Source organism: Mus musculus, chromosome 6, assembly GCF_000001635.26.
Source record: "Mus musculus strain C57BL/6J chromosome 6, GRCm38.p6 C57BL/6J".
Classification (NCBI taxonomy): domain Eukaryota; kingdom Metazoa; phylum Chordata; class Mammalia; order Rodentia; family Muridae; genus Mus; species Mus musculus.
This window is the reverse complement of record NC_000072.6, coordinates 8,420,018-8,434,916: the sequence shown is the minus strand read 5'-3', so window position 1 is coordinate 8,434,916 and position 14,899 is coordinate 8,420,018. Positions and strand designations below refer to the sequence as shown.

At 42.2% G+C, this 14,899-nt stretch overlaps 1 protein-coding gene across 2 annotated transcripts in view; it reads right to left on the bottom strand.

Moving 5' to 3' along the window:
* Window positions 1-6,149: 6,149 nt before the first annotated feature.
* The window catches only part of Umad1 (UMAP1-MVP12 associated (UMA) domain containing 1), a 169,480-nt gene continuing 160,730 nt past the window's right edge, over window positions 6,150-14,899 (bottom strand). For both annotated transcript variants that reach the window (NM_001302353.1, NM_001302354.1), the window contains one exon: window positions 6,150-7,946. In NM_001302353.1, coding sequence (NP_001289282.1) covers window positions 7,689-7,946 — 258 coding nt within the window. In that variant the 3' untranslated portion in view covers window positions 6,150-7,688. The remainder of the gene's footprint in view (window positions 7,947-14,899) is intronic.

Below are 14,899 nucleotides of genomic sequence, written 5' to 3'. Positions count from 1 at the left end.
CACAGCTATGATAAATATAACGAATACACTGCTTTTGGAAAATCCCATTCATAAATACCTAATGATTTCTTTCTTTGGTTCACTTATCCTTCTAACAAAGGGGGATTTGTTACGTGCTAACATAACAGGGCTAGGAGAACGTCAACAAGAGAAGCACAGAGTCTGAGATGGAGTGGGAGCTGGGGCTCTAAAAGCTTACTAAGGCTATCTGTTGTCTCTGTGTGTCACTGAGCTGAGCACATGCCTATAGATTTTTTTTATAGTAAGAAATTATGAGTGAAGCCTGACAAAAATAGCTAGCTGTTGGAACATATGGAAGATGAAATACTTTGTAAAGCACACTGGTTTTACTCATTACTGAGCCACTATTAGTATTTTTAGAGTCCAAGTTGGCTTCAAACTAGTAATAATCTCCTTTGACTCTTGAGTTCAAGAATTCCAGACTTCACTGTCCCAGGTCCCAGTTTCTGAAACTCTTCTTCCTTCCTCCTTTTTTCCTTTTCCTTTTCCCTTTCCTTTCCTTTTTCCTTTCCTTTCCCTTCCCTTTTCCCTTTCCCTTTCCCTTTCCCTTCCCCTTTCCCCCTTCTTTCCCCCTTCTTTCCCCCTTCCTTCTTTTCCCCTTCCTTCTTTTCCCCTTCCTTCTTTTCCCCTTCCTTCTTTTCCCCTTCCTTCTTTTCCCCTTCCTTCTTTTCCCCTTCTTTTCCCCTTCTTTCTCCCCTTCTCCCCCCTTTTCCCCTTTTCCCCCTTTTTTCCCCTTTTCCCCTTTTTTTCCCCTTTTCCCCTTTTCCCCTTCCCCTTCCCCTTCTTCCCCTTCCCCTTCCCCTTCCCCTTCTTCCCCTTCCCCTTCCCTTCCCTTCCCTTCCCTTCCCTTCCTTCTTCCTTCTTTTAAAGCTGACAAGCTTAGTGCTTTTTCATTTATTTATTTATTTATTTATTTTAGAATTATTTCTTTATTTTATGTTTATGAGTACACTGTAGCTGTCTTCAGACATACCAGAAGAGGGCTTTAGGTCCCATTACAGATGGTTGTGAGCCACCATGTGGCTGCTAGGAATTGAACTCAGGACCTCTGGAAGAGCAGTCAGTGCTCTTAACCACTGAGCCATCTCTCCAGCCCTCTGAAACAGTTTCATAAAGGGGGCCAGAATGGTTCAAGTTTTCCTTCTTAGAGGAAACTCACAATGAAGATGAAGGGTGAAGATACCTTCCTCCTCCATTACATCCAGTTCCAATTTCAGAATGCAGGGCAGCCGAAAACTGGAAGAGTATATTTACTTATGAAGGCAGAGGCATCTGCCTCTTACACCCCACAGAATACTGGTTCATTACAGTTCTTAGCAGCGCCATCCTCTGTATTTTCCCTATCGCTGCCTATGTCTTCCCAGTGAGACAACGGAAATGCTGAGTTCAGGTAGAAACATGGAGATTTTCCTCCCAGATCTGAGCCATGCTTCTGTAGGGGTAGAGGCAGGGGCTGGTGGCGTTACGGTTGTGTTCTTGTTTTAAGCTGTGCTAATTGACAGCTGCAGCTGGTACAGTGTGTGATACAAGACCACAGTCTGTTCCAGGTTCAAATATGTGTATAGATAAACAGGAAGTCTCCTCAGAGTCCAAATCTGTGATGAGAAAAGACTCTGGGGGGACGATGAATATTCAGGCTTCATTTCAGACCGACTGCTACGGGCTTGCCCGCTGCCATGTGCTCTCTTTTGTCTTGAGAAGGCCTATTGCAATGTGCAGTGCACCTTGTAGGTGAAGAACGCAGCTCTGTCTGGACCTTGTTCTTCAAGTCACTCTTTGTTAGCTCCCTAAATATTCCAACCTATTATGTGGAAATACATTACATTTTTTTTAAAAAACAAAACAAAGTATGCACCTTTTGAAAAGCAAGATAGGAGAATGACCCAGCAACAGTGAAATCCACATGCCGGCTCCTTCTCTCACGAGTTAACCCTTTAAGGGTTACTGCCCACACCGTGGCCACTCTGGACTGTTTGTCCACAGCAGCAGTGCTATGCTCAGGACCAGTCTCTTTGACAGGCCTGTGAATGGAGCCGTTCTGCATGGAGGTGTGTGGCAAGCCTGTGGCCAGTTCAGAGTGTCTGTGGATGCACATTCTGGGTGCAATTATCCTTTGTTTCAGGGTTGACTGTGAGGAATGTTTACTTTGTAAGTGTACAAATTGGGTTTGGATAAACTCTTGACAAAGAATTGCATTCACAGTTCTCTCAAGGACGAAATAGCTAACCTTTGATGACATGAGTGCTGTTTTAGCATAGCACACTTTCATCCATCAGATGCACTTTCTTGACTCTCTTTCTTCTAAGAGCAGATAGAACTTCTTTTCCCTGCTCCTGAAAATCACCTTTAGAAGCGGAAGATGAGATATAAGTTTAACAATTGAGGAGCTATACTTCTGCTTTTGTTATTACCAAAACCACACAGCAGACATAAGAGCTTGGGTGCCATCAGACTTCCCAGATGGTTCCTTAGAGAGGAAAATGGTCACTCTGTCATCTGTCCACAGCACCTGCTTTAGGATGGCATTGTGTGTGTGGTAGGACCACCTTAGGCATTGTGTGTGTGGTAGGACCACCTTAGGCATTGTGTGTATGGTAGGACCACCTTAGGTAACAGGTGGGTAAGATTCTGGGCTCCATTGCTGATGCAACACTTGTGGGAGGTCTTCTGCACAGCCATGGGTCAGAGCATGTTCTGAGTCATAAGCTACCTACCCCATGACCTCATCATTGTGTGACCATCCCACAGTGCACTTAGAGGACACTAGATGGTCTAGTCTGCTGCTTATCTAGGCTATAAACCTGAACTGCATGTCACCCTGTGTAGAATACTGTGTAACACAACTGCAGTTGCATTACTGCACATATCCCAGCATAGACGAGGCTCAGCAGGAAGGCGACACAACAGGAATCTTACAGCTCAAATATAATCCTATGAGACCTCATATCACCCCATATGTGCAGCCTGGTATTGGCCAAAATGTCCTTGTGTGACTTGCGACTGAGTACACAGTTAAAGTCATGGCAAGGTGAGAAGAGATATATACTTGATATTTACAGGAAAAGGGATCTGAAGGACTATAAAGTCGAACAGAATATCCAACATCAGATGGTACGCATGTAAAATGCTTCAAGTTCTATTAACTTCTGTAAAAATGTGCATATGTCCCTTGGCCACCACTAATTTATTTTTGGACAGAAGACAGAATATTCATGAATTCAAACTAATGTCAGTAATTGGTAAGAAAAGAAAACTGGGTGTGAATAGATAAATCCACAGTATAGAAGAAGGCCAAATAATTTTGTACTATGCCCCTCCATGAGAAGATGGGAGTTTTATTCCCTGTTCCTTGTGCATGTGCTGTGCTTTATGATTTTATCCCAAAGGGCAGAGTATATAGAGTCTGGAGACAACAATGCTGGAGGAACTGCGTATGCTAGAGAAGCCTAGAAACATGCTCTTGGCCAGGTGGCCAAGGTTAATACTGGAAGGTCAGGTTCAGAGCATCTACCCTTGATATGACAGGATCTCATTGAAAGGTGATGTCACACTCACATTTTTGTTTTGTTTTTGGAGACAGGGCCTCTCTATGTATCTACCCCAGCGAGGCCACAGGCCCAGGTCCTTTCCAATAGTGCCACTTCCTAAGCGTTCAAATATCTGAACCTATGGGGGCCATTCGTATTCAAACACCACAGAGAGTCCAGCAGACCTAACCAGGATTTCTCAGAATTGTCAATATAGGAAAAAAAAAATCCGAGAGAAATCGCTGAGAAGTGTAAGGAGAGGCTGAGTAGATAGTAAATTGCACTTGAAGGTTTGGCAGGAGACGCTAGAGACGCTAGAGAACTATGACATCTGAACAGTGTGTGTTGGATGCCGTATCGTGGTTGGTTCCTTAACTGCGAAAGATGTCAACAAGAGGGGACAAATGAAGGACTCTCCCCTTATCTTTGACACATTTCTATAGATGAAAAATTGCTCTAAAATTTATTCACATTTGCAAGATTAACATTCTGCAATGCTGATGTAACAGAGTTCCTATCCATCAATCAATAAATACATCTCTTTTTTCTTCCTGCTCACACACATCCATCCGCCAAGCCATATGGCATGAGTAACTTTCTTGAAACATAAGGATATTCCATCTTTAGAGCCAAATGTAGTCAGTCCTATTTTTGGAGTCTTAGATTTCTCAGGAATAGTTGGGTCATGCCCTCAGTAATGTGTCACAAATGCTCAAAAGATAACATCCCAGAACCCAGAGTTCTCAGTGGCTTGGGAAGATAGGACCCCTTCGGCTTCCTAGCCAACAGGACTGCACTGCAGGCAGCTGTTGCTCAGGACACAAGCGATACGGGAGCACATTAATCTTGGGAAGTAACATTTGTTTGAGATACCCAACACAGCATCCCATCGCTGAGCTGAGTGGCTGTTCTCAGGAGGCGAGCGGCAAGACTGGTGAGCCCCTATTCTACAGGGGGAGTGGGATCATTTCTCTGATATGCCCCATCTACTCGTTAGAATTATAAAAAAAATGATGTTCCTGGGAAAACATGGTATTTTCTGTCATAATGTTTTTAGTTATTTTATTTGAGGGAGGATTAAAAGTTGGTATCAGTGATATTCACTTAAAAAAAAAAAACCAAAGGCCTACTATAAGGTTCCTAGAATTTTTTGTAAAACATATTTTTTTGTTAACATTTTAACTGCACAATTTGAAAAGTTGAGCTAATAATTTAACTAAGTAAATAACAAATTGGCTGGGATTCCTTCTCTACTTTTAAAGAAAAGAGTACAAAGGCCATCAAAGACAGTTGGAAAAACACATGTGACTTCCTAAATATAGTAGGATTTGAAATCAATTCAGTGACGTCACATATTCTACACCTATAATGCTTTCTAGCACGAGACCCTGCTCTTCCACGGTAAGTGCTTACTATGGAGTTTTAGTAGAGACAGAAGAAACCACTGACATTACTGAAGTGAATGGAGTAAAAAAATGAGTGTGGGTAGATCATTTTAATTTTGGCCAACAGTAGTTCACATAATATGTATTTCACATCATGTTATAATGTGAAATATTATAGTGTGTGTATACATAAGGAGATCAGGCCCTTTAACAGGATCAATGACATTAGCAATCATTAGGTCACTGGGCATTTAACAATCATCTTTTACTACTCAACATAACTCTGAAAGATATAAGTAATTGCTATTTAGCAAGCAAGGGAATGGAGGCCACCAGAAGTTAGGAACAGATTCGAAGGCCTTGCGCTTGAACGAGAGTCCTTAGTGACTTGTTGGCTGTCTGTAACGCTTCAGCTCTTTCTGCATATGCTCTATTTCGTTTTTACTTATTTATACATTTTTCAATTTTTGAGATTATAATTAAATTACATTTCTCCCTTCCCTTTTCTCCCTCCAAGCCCCTTCAACTCCTTAAAATTCATGGCCTTTGCCGGGCGTGGTGGCACACGCCTTTAATCCCAGCGCTTGGGAGGCAGAGGCAGGCGGATTTCTGAGTTGGAGGCCAACCTGGTGTACAGAGCGAGTTCCAGGATAGCCAGGGCTACACAGAGAAACTCTGTCTCAAACAAACAAACAAACAAACAAACAAAAATTCATGGCCTTTTCAAAAAAAAAAAAAAACCTCAACTAATTTGCCACCGCATGCATATTTGGATATATAGTCCTAATATGCATGCATGTTCTCAGGGCTGACTATTTGGCACTGGACAACCAATGATGTGGTTTTCCCTGGGAAGAGCCCTTGCCTGCTCCCAGCCTTCCTCAGTTGCCTAAAATTAATTCCCGAGCTTCTCTCCATCCAGAGAGATGTTCACTGGTGTCAGCCTTGCTCAGCTCACGCTTGGGAAGGCACCACTTTTAGGTATACACTTTACTAACTAGGTGTTTGAAGTTATCTGAATTTCGAGGCCTCAGTTTTCTCTTGGGTAAAATGGAGTCTGCTGGTTGGCTGGTTGATTTGTAATCTTTGCTTCAGTTTTAAAATAGCTACATGATTTATATACAGAATAGCAAGTTGCAATTCATAATGTACTTAAATCTGCCATTTATGAAGGTCTACAACTTGTAGTTAGATATTACTAATGCAATGAAAGCCATTTTGTGGATCTGAAAACAATCAAAACATTTATTTCAATTCACATTCTTTAAATATAACAATTTTAGACAAAAAGTACTTATAAGCACATTTGTAACACGGAAGACATACATATAAATGAAATGTATAATTATATAAATTTTCACATATTTTAAGCAAAAGAACAATCTCTTTACATTCAATTTTGAGAGTACATTAACATGGATAGTTAAAAAGGATGTACCATCACAGAAGTGCTACAAAATGTTCACATTTGTGCCAAAAATAAGGCATATTTCCTATGTAGATGTTTTATGAAAACTATGTAAAGACCTAATTGAAGCCTTAATCTCACACAGTCATGTTAACTGTAAAGGAAGTATAATTTTGTCATCACAAATGTCCCTTTAACTTTAAATCACACAGTATGTTTTATGAAGACCACACCACATTTATTAAATGAGTATGCAGAGCACATAAAAATTAGAAAAACTCTTGTACTTTTCTGCACAGTGTTTAGTTTTCCTGATACTCTCTCTTTGTGAAAAAATATACTTAAAAACCTTTGGCACAGAATTAATAAATTATAACTAATCAAAAGAAATGACTTAAAATTTTCACGGCAAGGAAATGGCCCTGTTACTCTAGACCAACTCTCTTAGTCGTGTACTGACCGACAGCAATCCTGCTCAGCTTTACTTGGAATAAACAGTGGGCATTCTAGTCCTATCTGGGTGTCTGCCTACACACTAATTGGAGCATCATTCAACTGGGTGTGTTTAACAGTCAAACCCTGCCACTGTACTGCGGCCAACACACTTCTAACCAGGGCTTATCAGCAGTGATCTAGGAAGCAGAAGAGGTGAAAGCAGAAGCAGACCCACGAGCTGGGAACACACGTGGTCAGGAAGGACCCACAGGACAGTTCTCTAGAAAGGGCTTCAACACACTCAGCAGGGATGAGAATAAAGAAGGACACAGCGATCCTTCAGGAGGGTGGAGAGGGCCACATGAGTCTAAGAAAACCAAAGCATCTCCCTTAGTCTTGAATCAGCAAAGAAGGGCTGGTGTTTCGAAGAGGTTTCAATTTTCCCTAGTGGTTTGTCTGACCTCATTCATAAACACTGTGAGAGTAACTGCATAGGACCATAGCCTCCTCTGAACCCAGGCCCTTCACACCCGCTCCATGCTCAGGTTGCTGAGCCTTGGTAACTGAGCGAGGGAAGTTCTTGTTTCTCTTTCACTGTTGTGTCAGCAAAAACACCCTGTGCCTCTCATATACTCTCCACAATTGGACTTTTATCACATGGGGAAATATGAGTGGTCTGAATCCATATTTTTTCCCAAAGTCAGTTCCATTCATTAAATTGACTTTAATTTTTATATAAATTCACTTGATTTTGAAGATAAAACCATGAATATGATGCTATTTTATTTATTTTATGATCCTTGCTTGCCTCAAGGCCGCCACCAGTGAAATGACAAAGAACATCACACAGGTTCAATAAAATGGGCAGCCTCATTTCCTTTAAAGCTGCTAGGGTATGCATAGACACAAAGACTACAAATCACAGAGGACTGAATTTTCAAGAGTGAAATCATACCAGAATCGGGACAAGTTGTCGCCGACATCGTATGAGAGTACGTGGTCAGGAAGGTCGCTGATGGTGCCCTGTGCCGCCAGCACATGTGGGGCCAGGGTGAAGGGCACATCGCTCAGGAGCTCAGCTGTTAGTGAGTTGTTCTGCAGAGTCTGGCCTGTCTGATTCTCTGTCTCGGGGCCTGATACAGTCACGCTGGATGTGTCTTCTTTGCCGGTCTAAAAATACATATACATTAAAAACATTTACAACATATGAACTGTGAGGTTTAGAAGTGGTAAATATGGCATCAGTACATCAAAAAGCCTGGGAGATGTGTAATATATAAAACCTGCCAGATTTGAACCCATTTGAGAGATCCAGCCATCCAAGTCTCTACAAGGTTTAAAATTCCTACAGTCTGCTCTTCCTCTGAGTGGCCACCCAAATCTCCCTTAAAGGAAAATGCATTCCTGTTATTTCCTCAACCCTGGGGCATCCCCAGAGCCCGTTGCTGCTTTCACAAATCCCATGGTTGCTTCCAGGCTCTGCTCAGTGCTCTGCTTCCTTGTGAAATGCTCTATCAGCCCTGTCTACTTTGGAATACCTATGAGGCAAACTGTCCAAGATGTCCTTAGGTGTTCTGCTGTGAGTTCTTACTAGTTGCTATCTTCAAGCAGATGCTAAGATGCTCAAGTCAAGTGATCCATGTCTCTGCAGCCCACCCTTGGCACATCGCACTCATTTGTGTGCCACATGTGAGGCTTGACTTTAGTGTGCGCCATGAGCACAGATTGGAACCAGCGCGGTTTGCACAAGATTTCAAATAAATACCCATATACCTTGGTCTTTACATTTCTTTTAAATTAGCATATCTTGGCTACACCAGTTTAGCAAAAGGCAAGCACTGACTAGGATGTTCAGAGAACCCTCTGTCGATCTAAATACCCACTAATGGTAGAGTGGCAGGAAATAAGTGTCTGGATAGCAATAAAGTGAATGGCTTGCTTCTATAAGCCGCTGAAATGTAATGTATATAATCTCGGAGAACAAAGTCTTTTTTTAGCCTTCAACCTCATGCAGAATGCCTCTTATCTTCACAGAGACCTATTCAGGCTCCTCTTGAACAGGCCTTGACCAGTTATCCCCCGCTAGACTACCCTGGCCAAAACTTCTCCAATTCTACTGTGACCTGGCTCTTGTTACTCACTCCCAGGCTATTTTTTCCCAGGGCTCATTGCTTCTGTTCTTTCTGCCCAGGAGGCTTTTCTATCAGATCTACATTGAGCTACTAGCCTGTCTTCCCTATGGGTCTTGGCCCATCTGTCACCTTCTGAGAAAAGCTTCTCCTCTTATTTACACTGTATGCTACCCTCTCACCTCTGTTCGGCCTCCCTGTCTCCCACTTCTGTTTGTCTCTAGCCCTTAGTGTCTTGCCATATGCTTGTGACTCATTCTAATTATCATCTCTCAGAAGCAGGTTTTATCTCTTGTGCTCATCGATCTCCCCAATGCCCTAATCAGGACCGAGTGCTCAAAAATGCTCACTGCATGAATGAAAGCAGAGACAGAGCTTAGATTCTAATGGTGACAAAGGCTGACAGATTCCTTGTCTAAGAAGAAAAACTTTAAAGAAGAGAAACAGCATTTCTGTTAGACCTTTTATTAAAGTATACAGTACCTACAGGAGAGGGTACATTCATTGTCACTGTAGCAATTGCTAAATTCCTACAAACGGAATCCATAAGGTAGCTAGCCCTATAAAAGGTACAGAACACGTAGAATTCTTTTCCAGTTGCAATCTTCTCTTCCCTCAGACACCATCCTGACTTCTAATAGTATGGAGTGGTTTGATCCATGTTTTAATTTTCAATGAATGCACCACCCAGGATGGAAGCTTTGGCTTCTTTAAGTCAGTCTTATGTGTATTTGATGCATCTATACTGTTGCATGTTGGATGAAAACGTGTTGAGGAACATATTAGTGTAGAAGATGTATACTAATAGATATCTTAGAAGTCTTCTGGCTGCTATTTGACAGTGGACATTGGGTAGGAGGAAGGGTAGCCTGTAACATAAGCAAGAAGACAGCCTGGAACTGAGAGTCTGTCATGTTTGACTAAGGTTGTAACAGCAAAGTGAGATTAAATGATTGAATTTTGGAAAGAGTTTGGGTGTAAATTCAACCAGATTTATGAATAAAACGAAGCTGGTATAGGGACAAGAGTGTAGTCAAGAATCAATCCAAAGTTCTTGGTCTAACAGTGAGAAGATGGAGCCACCCAGATATGGGCTACAAGAGTGCTGGGAGCAGGTCTGGGCAGCACCACTGAAAGTTGGTGGTGGAGGCATGAGACACCTGACAGACATCACACAGAGCTTTCCATAGGGTTTTAGTCTGCAGCCAGTGAGCTCTGCTGGGCAAAGTCAGCGAGAACATGCAGTGAACGGGTCACGTGAGGTGATGTTGGAAAGGTATTTGATGCCAAGAGATACTCCTTTTTACTTGTGTTTTCATTTTAAATTGGGAGACACAGTTAAAGATAACGAGAAGGAAAGACAAGGAAAAAAAAAAAAAAACCTCGTGGAAGGTCAATAGAGAAGGAAATGCTTCTTCCACAGCAGTCTAGATAAGGGCCCTTAAGGAACACGAGTCTAGGGAACGACTTGGAATCAGCAAAGCTCCCAAGGCATGGCTATCAATAGTTGTCTTATAATTTCATGACAATTTTAACTTTAAACCATTACTTTCTGTATGCCCAGTACTGCTTACCCATAAACCTGACCCCATAAACATAACTTTATTTAATCCTAATAACCATTTTATACAATGGGTACACAACACCAAAGAACTTTCTAAGGTTTGCAATGAAAACCAGTAATAGCACCTCCTGCTATGAGAAAGCTTACTATAAAGGCAAAGGTATATGGGACACAGTCCCTGAACGCCTCCACTCTAACTTATATTCACAATGCTAAGTCAGCCAACGAGACAGGAAGCAGTTAAGAATGACAGCTATTCCAGACATGTAAAGGCCCTCACTATGTGCTGGCTTGTGTGGAAAAAATTGAAAAGGAACTAGCATCTGTGTGCACCATAAACTCCTGAAGATTACATGTGTGCTAGGGCTTAGGTTACTGAAATCAAGATGGTAGAGGGATCATGAGCACAGGGTCTAGATTATACTGTTGTGGTAAAAACAAAACAAAAACCCACCTAGAACAATAAGCAAATAGGCTGTGTAACTTCTCTGTTTCTTTAGCTGTGTTGTCAGATCAAATGTTGGCACTTTCCTTTTCTGGTTTATGTTTCTTTGTTTCTCAATCTCAGTACCAAATCCTAGTTCCTAGGCTAGCTCATCTTATACTCTAACCTACCTACCTTCCTTCTTCCCTTATTTCCTCCTTCCCTCCCTTCCTTCTTATTTTCTTTCCTTCGTTCCCTTTTGTTTTGAGACAGGGTTTCTCTCCATAGCCTTGGCTGTCCCGCAACTTACTACTATGTAGATCAGGCTATCCTCTAACTCACAGAGATTCACCTGCCTCTGCCTCCTAAGTCCTGGGATTCAAGACATAAGCCACCATAGCTGGCAAAGCTCTCTTGTGCTTGTGCACAGAACACTTGTTCAGTATTGAACTGCCAACTTTCCCACTAAGGAGGTGGTATATTACCCATTGACATGTTCCACTCTGAAACTTAACTCTCCAGCAGCAGAATTTATTCCCATTTATACATTTATCTTGCATTTCTTTTTAAAAATCATTCTTATCCGGCAAAAACAGTTTTCTAGAGGGCAAGGACATACCAAACCATATCTAGTACCATAAAGGACTTGGGCTACATGGCATTTTGTTCAAGTTCTGATAAGGCAGCCTTCTGGGCCTCAGCCCTCCAGTCTGTATAATGAGCAATAAGAGACAAAATGGTTGGCAATGGTGGCTATCATGTGCTGAACACATCCTGGGTGCTAGGCTCTACCTAAGCTGCTCTAAAAGTGTACATACACTCAATGAGATCACGTACAAGGTCTGCAGGGTGTGTGCTATGTGAAAGGTAAGAGGACAATGAGACAGGACATTTAACTCACACATCTCAGTACAAACAGATTGTCAGCAACGAAATGGAGAAACAAAGCAATGGTTTCTTAATGCTCTGCCCTATGAACCTACTTTGCCTGTGCTTTGCTAAGACACCAGATCAATTGAGCTGTGACAGTTTGAGATGATACTGCAAAAGACAGTGATCACTAAATAGCATGCTTAATGTAGAAGGAAAAAGATTCTAGTTTCTTTTATGGTTTGGAAGAAAGGATGGAGAAACATCCTGCAGAGATTGAAAAGAGATGGAAAAGCAACTGTAACTGTAGATAAATTCACCCCATGGGAACAAGTCTACTAGCAGTCTGGATAAGCCATGGGAAAACCCACGGACAGTGAAAGATCCCCAGGATGGTGACGGCTGAGGCAGATAGGAAGGCATGTGGGAATTCTGCGCCACAGAATTCCTTTTGCCTCTGTGCAAGTCTGAAATTTTCCTAAATCAAAGTTTTTGAAAGTTTTATTTAGTTAAGAAAATACCACTAACAGCAATCTACCAAATGCCTCCTAGAATGATCTAAATTTCAGCTGTGCTGGATGTAGGACTCCAGCTTCCATCTCTTAACAGTTGGCTTAGCGCAATGTTACAGTCTCCAAGGAGGCTGCCTGCCCTCTTGGCAGCAGGGTGAGTGCCATGATGCAGCTGCTGCTGGCATGCTGAGAGCTAGAAGGAGAGAAATTATACGGCAAAACAAGAGCAAGTCGCAAAGAAAATCTGAGTCAAAATTCAAGGGCCCCAGACCAGCTAAACCACACCCCTGAATCGCTAGCTTGGCAGCTCGTAGAGGTGGAGGTGGGGGCTGAGGGCAGGAACAGGTGCATTGGGTCTCTACAGAAAGCAACCCTCACTCAGACGCGAGTCTTGTGATTTTTTTTTTTTTTGCATTTGCATAATGAAATGGATCTTTACTGGGAAGAATTAGTATGTTAACTACAATGGGGCAGAAGAAAAGAATCAATTAGCCTTTTGGTTAATAGCCAAATTGCAGAAAACCATTTCCAACATCATGTTCAGATGGCAGACTCACTGCTTTCTGAGTACTCCTGTTCCCCGAAATGGCGCTGGGTCATGGTTCCAGGCTCTGAGGTCCTTCATCGAGCTCTGAAACTTCTTCCCCAAAGCAGTAGTTTCCCTCATACTGTCAGAGATGAGTGCAGCATGCCAGGCTTTGGTTTAATGTCACAGGGAAAATTAATGTCCTTGTCTATATCACCAACAACCATGTTCACAACGAGCTGTTTTCGTTTGGGTCTGTAAAAACAATTGCTTGGCCATCAGGTAACCTGTTAAAAACTGGCGGGCCAGATTCACTTTGGATTTCTTCGGGAAGGAGGGCCATAACAATTCATGACTTCCATTTGAAGAGTCTTCTAAGAGGTTAAGGAATAAAACAAAACAAAACAAAAAACAAAACCCCTCCAAGAATAGAGCTACAGAGCCAGTTTCCTAGAGCAGCCCTCTCGTGAGCCTCTCCCCTGTGTGGCAATGAACTTCAGGATCTGGATAGCCGTCTACATTTCCTCCCCCGCCCCCTGCCCTGTTCAAAAGTCCAGTCACTGCCATGAAATCTACTTGCAGGTACCAGCTTTGCAAACTTACTGACACCCATCTTTTTTCTCATCCCCAAGCAAACTATAAATGTTGATTAATACAAAGCCAATACTTGTGGCATTATAGAAGCTGCTTGCCCTTTCCTGCAACTCAGGCCTTAGACAGAGACAAAAGAGTCCTAGAAGAGCAAAATGTTGATGCACTGAAATTAAGAAATCAACCTCAACAAAAGTAGCAACAGAACCTACTGAAAGAATATACAATTAGGTACAAAACAAAACAAAACAGGTAGCCATATCAGGAAGCAAGTCACACAGAGAAAAGGTACTATCAAGCTCTGGCCTTCCATGCCTTTAAACTGTAATGTCTATAAATAAAAGACATGCTTCTCTGAACAATGGCTTGAACAAGTAACACTGTCATTTTATCTCCCCAGATAGCCATCCATTCTATTCTAGCTTCAGCTGGCATCTGCTTTCATTACATCAGCTTCTAGCTGGTGGGGTGAGGTACAGGGGCAAATCTAAGTTAGAAGCACCAGGGGATAGAGGTCAGAAGGTGACATAAGATACAGCACAGATAAGGGAAGAGTGTTCAAGCTGCTGCTCCCTCCTCCTCCTCCTCTTCCTCCTCCTCTTCCTCCTCTTTTAAAGTTAGTTGCTAATAAATGTGAACCTAGTTGCTAATAAAAGTGCCATAAGACTGAACTCTGCCCCTTGCAACTATGGAAACCACAAATAATAACTCTTCTCACTTGGAAAAAATTATATTGCTAAACCAGGGGCTGTTTTCTGTTTTTCTCACATTTGTAATGAGCAGAACAGCACCTGATGTGAGTACTCAAGCATTTTAAGTGGAACCAAACCCACCCCTCTTTGTTTCTCCTGTGCTTTTGGCATGGGGTCGACTCTTAGGTTTTGGTATTAGATATGGAATCCAGAATCTCAAACTTCCGAAGCACGTGCTTTCCCACAGAGCTGCTCCTCCAGCCCAGACGTGGTTTTAATTGAGGGGTGAGGTGGCAGAAATAAGCAAAAGTCTAGAACGTTTTGCCACAGATAGAAAAACATTAGGGAGAGAATAATCCGCACACAAAAAAGTGGCTTGAGCACTAACTCCCTGGGGCCAGAGACTCTAGTTTAAGAAGCTGGTTTCAGCAGCACATTAGGATGGGTTCTTCACTGTAAGAAGTGGGGTTAGAGAGATGGTGCTCTCTGATCTCTCTCCTATTCTTGGCCTTTGACATCATTTTAGTTCATATTCTGACTCAACTTCTTCTTAGTATTTGTTCCCTATCCTGCCTTTTCCTTTACCACTTCCACCTACATGTGTTTCCTGCTTGTCCCATCTTTCTTGAAACAGAATAAGAGGAAGAAGAGGACGAGGAGGAGAAAGAAGAAGGAGAAGAACAAGAACCACTTGCCTTTCTTTTCTCAGCACTCCAGCTGAAACAACAACATCAACTTCAACAACATCCAGCTGAGCGTGCAGAAGAGATGGGGAAGTTAAGCAGGCTGCTGGTCCATTCTGTCATCTGTTTCAT